The 17,448-nt window shown below is 35.9% G+C and overlaps 2 protein-coding genes and 1 pseudogene across 3 annotated transcripts; 2 read left to right on the top strand and 1 right to left on the bottom strand.

The window, feature by feature from the left end:
* Positions 1-2,627: 2,627 nt before the first annotated feature.
* LOC146954889 (PKS-NRPS hybrid synthetase cheA-like) lies at positions 2,628-6,380 on the top strand (annotated as a pseudogene).
* Positions 6,381-7,384: 1,004 nt separating this feature from the next.
* Positions 7,385-11,745, top strand: LOC146954888 (U4/U6 small nuclear ribonucleoprotein PRP4-like protein). 2 transcript variants are annotated; one of them, XM_085718924.1, is made up of 6 exons: positions 7,385-7,514; positions 7,934-8,807; positions 8,902-9,358; positions 9,458-9,655; positions 9,759-9,840; positions 11,422-11,745. In XM_085718924.1, exons 2-6 carry the CDS (start codon positions 7,939-7,941, stop codon positions 11,511-11,513), a joined length of 1,698 nt encoding a protein of 565 aa, XP_085575050.1. In that variant the 5' UTR covers positions 7,385-7,514; positions 7,934-7,938; the 3' UTR covers positions 11,514-11,745. The 2 variants fall into 2 exon arrangements, with proteins under 2 accessions (XP_085575050.1, XP_085575042.1); XM_085718916.1 differs by having other exon boundaries at positions 7,385-7,528.
* A 1,114-nt stretch (positions 11,746-12,859) lies between these two features.
* LOC146954887 (uncharacterized) lies at positions 12,860-17,179 on the bottom strand. The gene is made up of 11 exons (XM_085718937.1): positions 16,719-17,179; positions 15,364-15,451; positions 14,988-15,079; positions 14,769-14,887; positions 14,562-14,677; positions 14,359-14,486; positions 14,175-14,261; positions 13,610-13,670; positions 13,481-13,521; positions 13,278-13,398; positions 12,860-13,178 (listed from the first exon to the last, which is right to left on the bottom strand). The coding sequence occupies exons 1-11, from the start codon at positions 17,057-17,059 to the stop codon at positions 13,119-13,121; spliced, it is 1,254 nt and encodes a 417-aa protein (XP_085575063.1). The 5' UTR covers positions 17,060-17,179; the 3' UTR covers positions 12,860-13,118.
* Between the last annotated feature and the right edge of the window lie 269 nt (positions 17,180-17,448).

The raw sequence follows: 17,448 nt of genomic DNA, 5'->3' as shown, positions 1-17,448 counted from the left end.
AAAAAGAAATGAAAAAAAAGGGTAAACATGAGTATACCAAGGAAAGAATAGAAACAACAACAACATGAGTCAACTCCTAATCAACCACAACAACAAATTTGTGTATTCCTAATTCCCCTTCACCATCATCAAAATCCCTCGTAATCTCCAAAGTTCATTCCACATTCAAAATTTGCTCACTCATCCTCCTCACACTCTCCTCACTCCCCCAACACTATCCTCCACCAACATCGTTTCATGTTCTTTTCCCCTTCCTCAAATTCTAATTTATGGATGATGAAGTTAATGTATTTTTTTTTTTTTGGGTTTGTAAAACTTAAAATTAATTTGGGTTATGATTTTTATTTTTTTAGGATTGTTCAAATTGTTTTTGTTATTGAATCTCTTATTTCTGTTTTGGGTGTGGTGCTTGTGGCGGTAGAGAGTTGATATAAGATGTTAAAGATTGGTGAAGAAAATAAAATAAAAAAACAAAGAAAATCTTTGGCTGATGAAGAAACAGAACAACAGAGGCCTCGTGAACAAAAAAAACTGCTACTTCCCTAAAATAACCAAAGAACTGGCCTCTTATTCAAACCCTATAAGAGAAAAGCAATTTAAATCCAAATTCAACCAACAAAATAAAAAATCCTAAGATTCATTCCCAACAAATCGCAAGCATCACAAGTGGAATTTTATCCTCAATTAAACTTTTTGAGATTATGGGGTTTTCAAATTCTCTAAATCCGTGTTTTGGATACGGTAGAGATGAAGTTGTATGTGATTACTGATGAGGATGTTGAAGATAGAATGATATGTGTATTGGATTGAGGAAAACGAGATTTTATTTATTTTTTAATTGAAAATTTTATGAGTTTTTAAGATGAAGGATGGTGTATATGATGTTGAAGGTGATGAATGTGACAATGAGGGGATGCATTTCTTAAGTTGTTTCATTTTTTTTTTTTTAATTTTGCAAATGATTGTATGGCAATTTTAATTTTTTTTAATTTCAAAAATATACATATGGCGTCTTATTCATTTAAGTGAGGTTTCATGTATGTGTTGATCGAGTCAAAATTGACCTTTTGCATAAAAGGATAAACAATGGGGGTCGAAGTGCTATTTTTTTTTTATAGATGTCAAAATCGCTATTTTCGAAAAGTTAGAGGATCAAGAGTATCTTAAAACCAAAAAAATAAATGTGTGGATTATATTCTTTAGAGAAATGTTATGAACAATCTTTTTCTAGCACTCTCTCTAATACTCGTTATTCTATTGAATGAAACTCATATGAGTCTTACCACTCTATGCGAGATCTATTTCCAAAGTGTGATACCCTTATTGATTTTATCTATCAAGAGAGAGGGTGTTAGAGACAAAGTGTTTGAAAGAAAGTGTCCATAACACTCCTTTATTTTTTATATATCAACTATAATTTATACAAAAAAAAAATGGAAGCAAGCGGATAAAGAAGTTGTGTGGATTATTAAGAGCCGTTTGGATTGAGCTTATGAAAAAAAAGCTTTTATTTATCATTCATAAGTTTGTTAACGTAGTTTATGAAGGAAAAAATACATCTTATGAAGATATAAAAACTTATTTATTTACATAAGCTAATGTTCATAAACTCAAAATAAGCTCAATCCAAACGGGGCCTAATTAAATTGAAAGAAGAAACTGTTATGAAACATGGCATCCATGGAAGGATTGGGAGAAATAGATCAAAGGTCTTTGTATTGATAGAAATTGAATAGAAAATTGCTTTTTTGACAAAGAATACTTCCAATTGACACAAGTAAATGACCTAAATGCCCATGGCGGTAGTTAACTACCGCTGGAAGATCCACCGGCAGTTAACTACCGCTGGTTTCTGTCCCCCCAAAACCAGCAAACCCCTACCTCACCTATTTATTCATCACCTTTATCATTCCAAAACCATACTTAAAAAAAAATCCTCATTTCAAATTTTTTGTGTCAAAATCATGCCTCCAAATCATTGCTGATCGATTGCTAAGACGTTTCTACACACAAATGCATCAAAGAACAGATATTACAACGTTAAAATCCATTACATTTGATTGATTTTTCTGGTTTTTTTTTCTTTGTAACGTGTTGTAGCGGAAGTTAACTACCGCTGGCAGTGAGCGGCTGTTAACTGCCGCTGGACACTTAGAAAATTTTCAAAATTTTCTAAGTGGCAGTAGCTACTGCCAAATTTTTTTCCCAATTTTTTTTCTTTTGTTTTTTTTGTTTGTTTATGTTATTATATGATATTAGATACATTTTTATTAATTAGTTTAGTAATTTTATGTTGTTTATTTATAGATAATGTTGAGAATGCGAGAGATGATCTGGGTGATCAAAAACCTAGAGTTGTCGATTCCATTAAGGTTGAAGCTCCCGCTAAGGTCGAAGTCTCCGTTAAAGTTGAGGCTTCAAGCGTCAATTCCGATGTGTGGAAACTTCGTGACAACGAAGTGGACACGGCTCATTTCTTTTCAACCCAAGACACATGGAAAGATAAAAACGAATTGCTCGGTTGGGTCTGTCGACAAGCAAATAGGGCTGGATTTACGGTTATCATTAGAAGATCTGTGAAGGAAGAAATGCTATGTTGGAGTTGGTTTGTGTACGGAGCAGCGAGCACAAAGTACCGAAGACAAAAGTGAAGCATGAAGGAATGGGATCAAGAAAATGTGGGTGTTTGTTCAAGGTGCGTGGATATGTCGTTAGGGAAGACAATGCTTGGAAATTGGCTATTCTTAATGGCGTTCACAACCATGAGATGGTGCCGTATGTAGTAGGGCACCTTCTTGCCGGAAGATTAACGGAAGACGAAAAGAAGATTGTACATGACTTGACCGATTCTTCGGTGAAACCAAAAAATAATTTGACAAATTTGAGGAATAAAAGGAAAGAGTCCATGACAAATATCAAGTAAGTCTACAATGAAAGTCATAAATTCAAAAAGGCAAAAAGGGGTGAGTTGACGGAGATGCAATATCTAATCACAAAGTTGGAAGAGAATGGATATGTTTATTATGTAAGAGAAAAAAAGGAAAGTCAAACCGTTCAAGACATATTTTGGACTCATCCAACATCGGTAAAGTTGTTTAACAATTTTCCAACTGTTTTGATAATGGATTCCACGTACAAAACCAACTTGTATAGGATGCCATTGTTTGAAATAGTTGGAGTCACCTCAACCTATTTGACATATTCGGTTGGTTTTGCATTTATGACGTCAGAGAAGGAGCATAACTTTACTTGGGATTTGCAAATGTTGCTTAAACTTCTTGGACCAAATAGTGATATGCCTAAGGTGGTAGTGACCGACAGGGACACTAGTATGATGAATGCCGTAAAAAATGTTCTCCCTGGTAGTAGTGCAATACTTTGTTATTTCTGATAGGCCAAACCGCAAGTGCACGGTCTATCGAAGTAATAGTAGTAAAGTAGAGTATCGTTCCGCTAGGGAGTTGTTCAATCTAATTAACTTTAAAAGAATGATTAGAGGAGGAGAAAAGTTATAAAAAGGGAGGTTTAGTTGTTGAAGGTAAATAACAATAATAATAAAGAGCCTTGGGATCATTGGTTCGTCATAACAACGAATCCTTCACAATCAAGCCTTAAACTTATAATTTACGTTATTCTTAATTTCTAAAGACAAGTTTCTCTTTAGCATATCAAAGCTTCTCTTGAAGTCAGTGAGTGTATCCCTCCAACAACCACACCTATTCTCATGGGTGATTGCCTTTGGGACCTTTGAAGATCGAAACTTTATATGTCTCAAGGTTTGCTAGACTATTCTCATGTTTCACAACCATTGTCTAAATTCACTTGTTCGAATATCAAAGCTCCGCGTTCGCTTCCACAGTTTGATAATAATTAATTCATGTTAAAACGGTGAATTTAGATTAGAAATTAAGGTAACATATAATTAGGGTTTAAGGTTTGGATTGATTCGGATTACGTCATTAGACTTATCCAACAATCCCAAGACAAAGAAGTCTACTCACTCATGTTCATTGTAGACATAGGGGAAGAAGAGAGAAAACAATAAAATAAATTGCGAGAAAGAAATAAAATAAAGGAAAGAACTTTATTAAAATAATTGTTGCTAAAATAAATTCAAAGAGTAAAAGGTGAATTGTTTATGATGGAATTCTACTCTATTTATAGCTTTACAATCGACTTAGAAACTAAGAAACTATAAGGGCAAAACAGTAAAGCTGCAACAGGGTAACTTGGGCTTGAAGAAAAGCAGCAAAAGAGCATCCTGGAGGGTGGCACGGCCGTGCCACATGTTGGCACGGGCCGTGCCAAGTTTCTGACTTGGTGGGATCATATTTTTGCACTGTATTTTCATATTTCTGCACCGTATTTGCTCCAGTCCTCTTTCTTTTGCTCCAAGACACCTTCCACCATATATTCGTTCCTAAAATAAAATAAAAAGCAATTTGTAGTAAAAGATTTAAAAAGGAAATAAATATGCAATAAAATAAAATCAAATCTAATTAAAACTAATCTAAGTAATGCAATAAAATAGAGTAATTAATGACTCGTCAATTTCCATGTTGGCAAAAATGTTAGATCAAGAATCATCACCGATTGCAAAGTTAAACAAAATGTTGTTGTGGTGGATGGGCAAAAGAAGATTGTCGACGAGGAGAAGCATAGTAAGTTGGTTGATACCATATTTGATGCATGAGAAAAATTGGTTGAATCTCCTACTCAAGAGTTATATGCGGGTAATCTAGTGGAATTCCAAGATGCTTGTAAGGATCATCCAAAGTTTCTTCACTATGTTCAAGAAACCATATTGAATCCTTTGAAGGACAAACTAGTGAGGGCATGGACGGACCTTGTGTTACATCTTGGGTGTAGGACCACGAATAGAGTTGAAGGAGCTCATGGTGTGGTGAAGGAATACTTGTCCACCTCCAAGGGTGATTTGGGTACTTGTTGGCAAAAAATAGATGAGATGTTGGCAAACCAATTTGGGGAGATACAATCATCGTTTGGTAGGAGTGTTACGGTCTTAGAACATAGGTACAAAGATGTCACTTTGTACTCCGGGTTGGGGGGTCACGTGTCTAGACAAGCCATGAACTTTATTTTTGTGGAAGAAGAGCGTGCTAGGAAAACCTTGTGCATTGAGAAGAAAACTTGTGGTTGTGTTCAAAGGATGTCGTATGGCTTACCTTGTGCATGCTTCATTGCTATGAAAATACGTCACAACATGCCCATTCGATTGGATGAGATACACCCGCATTGGCATAAGTTGTACATGGGTGAAGAACAAAGTAATGAAGATTTGTTTTCGGTCGCGGAGGAGTGGCATGGTATCCAAGAACGTCTCCAAAGAGTTCCGTTCCAAATGAAACTAGAAATCAAAGAGGCTTTGCGGTTGTTAGCGTTTCCGGAGACCACATTGTTGTTACCACCTCCAAGAAAGGTGGCAACCAAAGGAGCTCCCAAAAAAAATCAAAACCACACGTGGTAGGATCCCATCTTCGTGGGAGACTATTGATTCTCAACATCCGGAAAGTCAATCTTCACCACGGAAAAAATCTTCACAAACTAAAAGAAAAGGTGCTCGCATTGGCATTTCTTCGATTCCGGTTCCTAAGCCTAGCTTGGTTTCAACAAGTTATGATCCATCCAATCCTATGTATTACATGCCAAAATTCATGAGACCATACATTGAGAGAGTTGTGGATGTTATTGGTGACGGGCATTGTGGGTTTAGAGCTATAGCGGAAGCCTTGGGTTTGACGCAAGAAAGTCATGTTATGGTGCGGAGAGCACTTATTCAAGAGTTGAAAGAGCATAGAAGCAAATACATCGAGATATATGCGAGCGAGGACCGTTACAACTACATCTTGGATGGATTGTATCCTCCCAAAAATCCTAGTAGCTTTGCACCTCCCGACAAATGGTTGACATTGCCGGATACGGGACACATCGTTGCATCATGTTACAATAGGCCGGTGTTAGAGATGACTACATGGAAAGACTACATCTCCGAGACTTTTTCCCCACTTAGAGGACGACCTCCGGTTAACCCGAAAAGCAACATGATTTGCCTTGGTCTAATCCCAAATCATTTTGTCCTTCTTTCATTAAAAGATGGTTGCCCACTACCTCCAACATGCACGGAGTGGAGAAATCACAGGAGCGAAGAGGCGGCAACATGGGAGGATGAATTCTTGGATCAACACGATCGTTTCCGAACACTCATGGACATTGAGCTCAAAGAGAGACCGGTTCCACCAAAAAAGCCAACAAATGAAGACAATCCAATTATGTTTGATGACACTCCGGTTAAAGAAAACACCGAATTTGAAGATGTTCTGAAACATTTAGATGATTTTCTTTTATTAGATGAAATGTGACACTTTTTGGTCGGTGTTAATCCATTTTTTGGTTGATACACGCCGACGTATTTTTTTTGGATATATAATGTAATGACCAATTTTTTGGGTGATACGTAACTAACCTTTAACTATTTATATGTATATCAATATATTTGAGTTTCGCATTTATTAGTAATTAATGTACATTACGTGTAATGTTTTGCATAATGTGGAAAATTTGATGAATTTCAAACAATTGTTAAACGTTAACGCATTATCGGTTTGGTGTAATGTAACCGAATAATTGATAAACTATTAAATGTTGATGTTTATGATTGCTGGATGTTGTTGTTTCGGTTTTATTTCCTCTGAAATTGCCGTTTGAAATTACAGGTAAAACAGGACACATTTCGTGGGAAAATACCAGTGCAGACTGCACTGGTTCTGTAACTGGTGTGAGTGGTAGTTAACAGCCGCTGGAAGCCAGCGGTTGTTAACAGCCGGCGCATACTTCAACGGTTGTTAACAGCCGCTGGGGGTAAAATGGTCATTTACTTGTGTCAATAGGAAGTATTCTAGGTCAGAAAAGCAATTTTCAATTGAATATTACAAATGAGTGAATTGGCCCACTAATGGAGTGGTTACAACTATATATACTATACTCTAGGACTAGTACTTACTTGAAGCTAAACTATATCTCTAACTAGACTTTCGACCCGTGCGTCGCACGGCTTTTCTCGACTATAAATAGAGACCAATAAATAATCTTTAACCTGTAAGATCATTAATATGGTAGAAAATATTTTCTTCAAAAAAAATGCAAGCAGATAGGAATGAAATTGGTGTGCAATGCATTTTTTTTAGATGAAATTTGTTAGGGTAAATAATTGCAAACCTAACAAAGCAAATGAGCGGGAAAAAATTAGGTTAAGTTGCTGCAGACGTAACAAAATTAATAAACAAGGATAGAAACTATGGACAATAGTGTAATTTAACTCTCCCTTTCTTTGTTAGTCTGTGAGTGAGTCGCACTTTTCTTCTTTACTCACACACACACAATACAACACAACCGAGCGAGAGATTGAAATTGAAGTAGAACAAGTAGAAGAATACAAAATTGGAGGAACAGAGACACTGAATTCGTGATCCCAGAGAGCGCAAGGGATTTTGAAGGTTGGTCTTTTGAGGTAACCATTCTTACTCTTTTTTTTTTTTTTTTTTTTTTTTTTTTTTTTTTAAATTGCATCTAAACTGTTCGATAAATGTTCTCAAAGATAATGTTATAGATTTATGGGATGATGCTGTAAAACTACTCTTGTGTGTTGTAAAATCGTGTTAGTGTAATATGTAACGAATTATTCCACTTTCAAAACATATATTTGATTAATTAGTATAAGGATTTTTACTATGCTACTTAGGGTTTTCTATTCCTTTATGCATTCTTTTTGCTTTTGTAATTCTGGTTCTTTCAAGATATTACAACACTTTTGTTTTTAATTAATGTGTTATAGCTTGTTGTTAATGTTGATTAGTTGAAACTACAACTGTTTGATTTTACAAAATTTTAAACCTTTGTTTAATTTCTTTGCTAGGAATCATGGAAGTGGAGATGGAAAATTCAATATTGACTGAATCGTCTGTACCTGGTTCTGATGTTCAAGATCAAAACTCTCCAGTCTCGTCCCAGCCAACTCAACCACCGGTTATTACTCCTGTCTTGCCACCTCTGGCTCCAATTCCTACAGCTCCTTCCTCTCTTGTCCGACCTCTGGCACCACTCCCAATCCGCCCACCGGTTATTAGGCCGCCGGTACCGCAAAATGGCGAGGTTGGGTCTAGTGATTCTGATTCGGACGATGATGATGGTGCAGACACCAGAATTAATAAGGGTACTGGGGAGTATGAGATATCAGAAGAGAGTCGACTGGTGAGGGAGCGGCAGGAGAAAGCCATGCAAGACCTTATGATGAGGAGGCGAGCTGCTGCTCTTGCTGTTCCCACCAATGACATGTCAGTGAGGGCCCGTCTTCGCCATCTTGGTGAGCCGATTACTCTCTTTGGTGAGAGGGAGATGGAGAGACGAGATAGGTTGCGGATGATTATGGCAAAGCTGGATGCAGATGGTCAGCTAGAAAAGCTAATGAAAGCTCTTGAGGATGAAGAGGCTGCAACTTCTGCTCCAAAAGATGAGGCTGAGGACGATCTGCAGTATCCTTTTTACACTGAAGGGTCAAAGTCTCTCCTTGATGCAAGGATTGATATTGCGAAATATTCTTTAGTAAAGGCCGCATTGCGTATTCAACGTGCCCAGAGAAGAAGAGAGGATCCGGATGAAGATGTGGATGCGGAGATAGATTGGACATTGAAGCAAGCAGCGAATTTGAATCTTGAATTCAGTGAAATTGGAGATGATCGATTTCTTACTGGTTGTTCGTTCTCCCGGGATGGAAAAGGGCTTGCTACCTGGTATGTCTTTTTTTGCAAATTGTGCAGCTTAAGGTTTAATTTTCCATTTTACCTGCCTTGTCTAATCTTCTAATGGCTTTTTTTTCTTTTCTAGTTCTCTAACTGGAGCTACCAAGTTGTGGAGCATGCCTAATGTTAAAAAAGTTTCTACCTTGAAGGGGCACACCGAGCGTGCTACTGATGTTGCTTATTCTCCTGTGCACAAAAATCATTTAGCAACTGCCTCTGCTGACCGGACAGCAAAGTATTGGAATGATCAAGGATGTCTTTTGGGAACATTTAAGGGTCATCTTGAACGTCTTGCACGCATTGCCTTCCATCCATCAGGGAAGTACTTGGGCACTGCTAGCTACGACAAGACATGGAGGTTATGGGATGTTGAAACAGAAGAGGAGTTGCTTCTTCAAGAAGGCCATAGTAGAAGTGTATATGGTTTGGCTTTCCATCACGATGGATCGTTAGCTGCGTCTTGTGGACTGGACGCTCTGGCTCGTGTATGGGACCTTCGAACTGGGAGAAGTGTTCTTGCACTAGAAGGTCATGTCAAATCGGTAAGATATCAATGATCGCCCTCTTCTCTTTTATCCATCTTTCTATCTGTTTTTCCATCAATATTTGTCAGGCTGACCATTCTTGAATTTCATTTTTAGATTCTTGGCATCAGTTTTTCTCCCAATGGATATCATTTAGCCACCGGTGGTGAAGATAACACTTGTCGCATTTGGGACTTGAGGAAGAAGAAGTCCTTGTACACAATTCCCGCTCACTCTAATCTAATATCACAAGTCAAATTTGAGCCACAGGAGGGTTACTTTTTGGTAACTGCCTCATATGACAAGACGGCCAAGGTATAACTTTCAATTTCTTTGTACCTAGAATAACTTATTCTTGTAAAGAAGTCATTTAGTAGTTTATTTCGTTTGAGTATACTTATATTTGTGTTAACTCCAGGTTTGGTCAGGCCGGGACTTTAAGCCTGTGAAGACACTATCAGGGCATGAAGATAATGTTACTTCTCTGGATGTTCTTGGAGGTAGGATTTCTATCTTATAAATTATAAATGAATTATACATATGTGGCTCTGATGTAGATACCTTTTTGGCTTATTTATGTGTTATTCCATTATTATGTGATTGATGTGTCCATTTGACCTCACCCATGTTCTGCCTTCAATTGTAAATGATGAATTAAAAAGTTAACTAGAGAATGTTTTGAAATGCTAATGAATATATATCTGAATAGTTTGTTGTAATTAACTGAACAAGCAAATGATGTGTCATTGAGTTTTTGTTGAGTACACAAAATGCGTGATTCTCAGGGCAAGCTTCCCTGAAAAATTTAGTGAAACAAAAAACAAATGCAAGCTTTGTTTCACTGCATGTGTTTCCTTCTTGCCACAGACTGGAGGGGTAAGAATTCTCTCCATTTTCCAAAAGTAGTGGAAAGCTCCCTTAGTGTTAGGTGTAAAGACACACGTTTCGTAATATAGTGAGATAGGCGTTTATGCATCCAAAACCATAATAATGGAGATCTCCCATTTATGAAAATAATCTCTACTCTAGATTATGCAGTGTTGCCAAAGTGAAAGGAAATCCGTAGCAATGGTTTTTCATTCGTTTCTTTTCATATTATCATACTGAAAAATGAGGGTTTTATTTTCCTTTTACATACCCTTCTCATGTTGCGTTGGGACCCCGGAAACTGTATTGAGTTATTTACAGTATAGATGCCGTATTGGCAGCTTCGCGGATTGAGAATGCTGTGATTTTAGAATGCTGAAGTTGTTTCTGTGTCTGAGTAGAGCACGGGCAGTCCGCTGTATCGCCGTTCTGCGTGTTTTCCTGTTATGTCGCTGTCTTGGGCGAATTCTGACTGGAATTTCCACTGGTTTCGGTTTTCTGTGAACTGTTCTCGGCACTGTGCAGGTTCAGAGGCTGTTTTGCCTTAGGGATTGTTATTCCTGGTGTGCCTGCTGTCCCTGTGTTTGGTTGTTTATCCCATGGCTGCACTAGTTAGTTGCTGTTCTTTAGGCAGATTTGGTTTTCTGATTTAGGCTTGGCCTTTGGGCTCTTTGGGTTGGGTTTATTAGTTTTTGGTCATTTTTTTTCTGCGGACCAGCTGGGTGGTTGTTATCACACCTTTAGGTCTGCCCCAGTGTTGTATTTCTCCTTCCCTGTTACAGCTTGTTCTGGGAAACGGCCCTTCAATAATATAATTTGCTGTTTAAAAAAAAAAACCTTCTCATGTGGCCTATAAGCTTTAACCTAGAAATTTGTTTAGAAATATGGAGTGCAAACCTCGAGTGTGTTTTCGAAACATTATCATTACAAAAGAAAGAAATAGAACATCTTATGTTACAAGATCGAGCAATATATGTATTACGTATCAGTTGTTGTGTTTGGGAACTGTTTCTTTGTATGTCCTAGTTTATGTGCTTTAAAGTATTTGTAGTTTTTTTTACCACCAGTGGAATATATTCTTGTCACAAAATATAAAAGCTTCAAACTATAATCATGTAACTTGTCCGATACTTGAGATTAGCATGGTTTGTGTGTGTCCATGTTATTTTTCCCTGTCTAGTACTGATTTTGGCATGTATTTTTACTGTCTGCAGATGGTGGGTATATTGTTACCGTCTCCCATGATCGCACCATAAAGCTGTGGTCCAGCGGCACTACTAGTGAGCATGCTATGGATGTTGACTAAGGCTATTTGAATGATATACGATTTGTAAAAGGACCTTAGTGACAGGAATCAGATTAATCATTTTTGTTAGAAACAAAAGCTTAGCTCGACTTTGTAGCTCGACTCATTTGAGACATAGGCTGAGAATGGAAATATTGCTATATTCTTCCTCACTTGATGCAGCATGAGTAAATTGTCTTTTATTCAGTGTTTTTATGTGGCATACTATATAAATACATATTTCACGTCTTAATATTTGTTTGATTGGAACATTACCAGTGACATACTACACTAAACGGGCTTAGACAAACCTCAAAATGTAATTTAGTTAGGTGTGTGTTATTAAAAGGAAATAGAAATCAGTATTTTCTGGGGGGAGAGGGTTAAAAGGAAATAGAAATCAGTATTTTCTGGGGGGAGAGGGTCGTACAACTTCAAGGATGGTATGATATTCAATTGCATGGATATTTTAAAAAGGATGGAGTGGAATGTGCATTTATATGAGACGAAAAATTATTTTTTTAAATTTAATTTTTTTTCTTGTTGAAAATTGTAGTATTGAGCATTCCCTTGCAATCCTCCTTATTTCGACTACTGCCACGTCTAAAATCAATTTTTTTTTTATTGAAAGATGCCACGTCTAAAATCATATTGACAAAAAAATCTAAATTTATTGCTTGCTACAGGACTTGAACCTTGGACATTTAATTCCTCAATTTCTTTAATATCTTATTTTGCAAGGTATAAATCCTTTCTTATTTCCTCCTTATCAACTTCAATTGTTAATATTCGCCAACGTCTATTCCTAAAATCAAAAGAGTAACAAATCCTCCTAATCCAATATATTACTCGTGATATTCATCACATTACTTGGTATATAGGTCATGTCATTAACAGAAGTCGGTTCACTAGGACCCTCCTCTCAAAGGAGTCTATAAAATCAATGTTTTATAGTTCGCCTGATCGGTTCATTGGTAGTTTGACATGCTGAAAATGAAAATGCATTTCTCTTGTGATTGAGCCTGATACCCCAACTTGGAAGTATCATGGTCAAAATAAATTGATATGTGTATTCCCAACCACTGAAAGCTATAACTTGAGCCTGATTGAGCAGGTCAGGTTGTACTCCTCTTGAGCCTATTGCTCCCAATACTCAGTATTCACTTTAGACAATTGCCACAGTGAAAGGGGTTAATTAACTTGATTTTTCAATGTACCTTCAAAATTATGACCATCACGGTCATATCGGATCACAACCCACATGCCCATTTGCTTCAACCAATTCTGTTATGCCAAGTCTATTATTTCATATGCTGTTTTGAATCATAACACATGATTGAAGTACAACAAAGTAGATAATACTAGGGTGTTACAAGACTGATGATCATATAAAATAGAAGCTAACTTGTTGTGAAGGGATCACATATAAAATGTTGCTCGGTTTATGACATTTCCAAATGTGTGTATTTTTTGAAGTTGTGATGTTTATCATGCAGCATTCAAGTAACAAAAGAAATTCCTATATCCAATTACACTAAAAAAGATTTTCTACAAAAATGATTATACAACAATGCAGTCACTCAGGTGGTTCTCATTTTCCATATCTTACTTTATCATCTTAGTTTTTCATTTGTACCAACCAGCAAGGAAATACCTCAGCATGAAACAGAAACAGCATGCAATACCCTGTCCCAAAAACAAAACAAAAATACAAGTTCAACTTAGATATTAGTCGAATTACAAACCAAAAAGGTAAAAATAAACAAAAGAGCGGGGAATCATCACCTGGAAAATAAGAAGATATATACAAAGTGACTTCTCGGATTTCCGGCCTAATTTTCTTAGAAAGAAGTTGACGAGGGTTCCATCATTTGTTCCGGTCAGTAGTCCAGTTTGAGGGTCAAACCTGAATGAGTAGATGACACGTGAGATTTCAACCAACCAAGATGCATCAAATAATCACAAGGTTAAATCCATGTGAAGCATACCTCGGCAGACGATGACGTGGACATGGAATGTAGCCAGAAAGCTGAAGGAAAATGTATATCCTATGTTAGAAAACATGTTCAGAAGAGATTCAATTTATCCAAAATGGAGAGATTCTGTTAGTGTCAAACCTGAGGGAGTGACAAGAGAAAGTTCAAAACTTGAGGTAGGAAGAAAATCAAGAGCGTTTCACTGAAGCAAATAATTGAAAGAGAGATTATTAGAAAACAAACAATAATAATCATTATAATACAACAAAATCCCAGTGTACCAAATTTAAGATTTATAATAATGTTTCTCTCTCTCTGTTTGTCCAGATCCTAGTAAATGCCTTGCTAATTACGTCATCCGTTGAAGGCATACATTGCAGCGTTTGAAACAAAGCTCAGAAAGTTATATTATGCCAAAGAAGCATTCTTCTTTTTTATAAGTTATTCAATAAACATATTTATAAACATATTTATGAAAAATCGAATGGTCCATTTTCTAAACAGGTATCTTATCTAACATACAGAGAGAAAAACTACAGGTTTTCACATAAAATACTGCAAAATCACTTATATGAAAGAAAGGGAAAAATTCACGTAAGACAAGAAATTAGAAAATTAATTCACAAGTTTTAACTTGATTAGCACTGAAAACACACAAAAAAGAATAACCAAATTAATATTTTTGTCAGATAAAGCAAGGATATACCTAAAGTGGCCTAAAATACCAACCACTGCCATTGTCATCCCTGCAAAGTATGTATACGTATCACCAACAAAAACTGAAGAAGGATACCTAGAACGAGAACAACAATAGACTGTCAGCAAAGTACTCTCAGTCATATGTGAAAATAAGGTTTCAAATAAAATGATAGAGATGCACTATTAAATACCAATTGTAAGAAAGTAAAGCCAAAGAGGTAGCTAGCAATGGCTGCACCAAGTATATGGAGAATGCATGTGCTAGCTTATATTCCGGATCTGTTGACGCTCCAATTTGCATAATATTGTGTATCAGAATCTGAAAATCCACGGTATGAGTCATTTTCTATGACCAAAGTATATTGTAGTTACTTTTACAAGCTTTTCGACTTACAGCATATGTAATAACCACTGTCTGTCCGACTTCAAGTCCGTTTAGTCCAGCATGTATATTGATTGAATTTGTGCAGAAAACAGCCAACAGTCCCATGTAAAGCTTATATATCCATCCTTCGTCGTTGAAAAAATGTCAAGGTAGTGAGATTTTACAGTAATTAATATCTCTTCAAGCGTCATTTGCATAGAGGTATCTAAAGCTTACCAAGATCCAAAATCTCTATGCCAATGTGTGGTACAAGTGGTTTTGGTATAACTATGGTTGTGTGTCCAGCATATGCCATTAACAAAGGGAGTGCAGCAATTGATGGTAGTACTAATTTTCTGTTCTTTACATTGACCATAAAATAAAAAAAGAAATTATTCTAACATTAGTTGACATGAACAAATCCTGGAAGAAAATAATGAAAACTTGTATACTCACACTCTCCAAGGAACATCAAGGACATCATCGACAAATCCAAGTAATGTCATGAAACAGACGCATGCTAAAGCAGCATTGTACTCAACAAGCCACTGCAAAATCATAATTTCTGATATATTTAAATGCTCCAGTATTCTGTTGATATCATTCTCAAGATGTATTGTACGGAGAATGGTTTTAAATTGTGGTTGATAACTAAAATTGCGAGCGCAATATAAAGGATTTTGAGGTCTCTGCGACCACAATTTCGACTGCATTGGCTGAACTTTGTTGCAATATAAAAGTTTGCAGAATAACCACAACCGCAATTTAAAATCATGATCCTGACTAGTTTGATTACCATACTTTTAGTTTGTAACTTACAAAATATACTTACATTGGAATCTGCTGTGAAGTTGAAATACTGAAATAATATTGCAACAACCAAAAAGACAATACCGACAACTATACCCAATGACTCAGGCCTGCATTGGAAAATAAAGCACAGTCAAAACTTTAGTACCAAAAATTTATTTAGTTGAATAGAGTTTTATTTCTTGCTATGCATGCATGACATACATAAACCAAATTCACCCTAGCTAAAGTTTTGTTCTCTAATTGAACTTTTAGCTTCAATTTCATAACTTTTACTAAAGAAGATTAATAATATTTCTCCCACTCTCTTCAATTTACTATTTTAACCAAAGGAGATACCCTTTCGTCTAGAGTACACCTGAAATTTACATATATCTCATTTTAGAACTGAAGGAGCAAAATTACACTTCTGTTTGGATTGACTTACTTAATCTTATTATAAATACATGTGAGTCTGTTTGCGGGAGTTTATGGAAATAACTTATGACTATTGGATTAATTATTTAATTAATCAATTATGGATTGACAATAATCAATTATGATAAGTTAATATTATAATATAAGTTATGGTCTATTGTGTTAAGCACTAATTTGTTGATGAATATGAGTGATTGGGCTATTGTTACTAAATGGACCGTGATGGGTTGGACCATTTAGCTAAGCCCAATGAGAGGTCCTTGCCCTCAGTTGTTTAGCTATTTAAACGTCATCCCATCAGACAGTTAAGCATTCTGAACAATATGGTGAAAACCTAAAAGCTAGACGGGATGAGGGTAGTCATCCCTCTCATACTTGTTGGCAGTTATCCTTCATGAACCTAATTCAAAGGTACACAATTTCTTCTTCCTTCTTGTTACTAATGATATGTTATAATTTGTATCTATTGATCACAACAGAATAGGTTAGGAAAACAGCTTATAACTTATGTGAAACTAATATGACTTTTATTTTATTTTTTAGGGTCATGCTAACTTGGGCACATGTTAATAAACCCAAAAGTAGAAACATTCTCGTGCATTCGATTAATCAAAAGTTAAAAAAATTAAGTCCAATGCATTGATTACAACACAATATTTCTTCTACTTTTGAGTCGTTGAATTGTGTATCTTTTATCATAGAAATAGCTTAAACATTTATCTAAACAGGGTCTAAACTCTAAACAAATAGTAGTAAATTAGAAAAGAGAAAATATGTATAAATATGACTGAAATTATTATGATTCTAAACTGAACCTATATCCCACCAAAATGCTGAATTCTCTCTCAATTCAATACATTGAAAACAACAACGATAAACAAGATTATTAAAATCAAAATCTAAGACAAACCCACATGATTAATGAATAGAATTAACATAAAAAATTGTAGAAAGACTCACACTTTAACATTCCCTTTAGGAGTACCCTTCTTATTAATATCATAACCAAATAGACTCCGTTTAAGAACATATCTAGAAGCAACAGGGATCATTTTAACAGTAACAAAGAAGCCAACAAGACTCAATCCAGCATTGATGATGATGGATCTTCGAAGATGGGAATCAATGGTGAAATGGAAGAAGATGAGGTAGAAATAAGGGATGGAAAAGAGTGAGAGCTTGAAAAGAAAACCCCATTTTGGAGGAGCAATTGGTGGGTCAGTGGTTTGTTGTTGAGGTTTGTGATCTGAAGAAGAAGAAGGTTGTGTTGTTGGAGAATTGAGTCTCTTTCGTGTTCCCATTGTTGTGTTCTGTGATAATTATTCAATTCAGACAGATCGATCTATCTATCTGCAAAATATTTCAATTTTTTTTTTCACTGTAAATGGTTCAGAGCATGAATGAATTATGTATTTGAATATGAATTTGCAGGTGATATGATATGCGTTAAATAGGAATACGAAATGAAATTAATTTAATTTTTTGTTTTTGTAATTCGTCATGGAACTAATGGGATGTTGCCAATTCATCAACACTGTCCTACGTGGCATTTTCACTTTTCTTTATACTCCATTTATAGGAAATTCTAACCGGCACTTTCAGAACAAGATACCAAAAAAGAAAGTTATATTGTAGTTATTATATGAAAATTATATAATAAATTCATGGCAAAAAAGTTTCTTTTTCAACT

This window comes from Medicago sativa, chromosome 1 (genome assembly GCF_051527215.1).
Source record: "Medicago sativa cultivar Bolivia chromosome 1, Bolivia_mono, whole genome shotgun sequence".
Taxonomy (NCBI): domain Eukaryota; kingdom Viridiplantae; phylum Streptophyta; class Magnoliopsida; order Fabales; family Fabaceae; genus Medicago; species Medicago sativa.
This window is presented reverse-complemented; position numbering and strand designations above follow the sequence as displayed.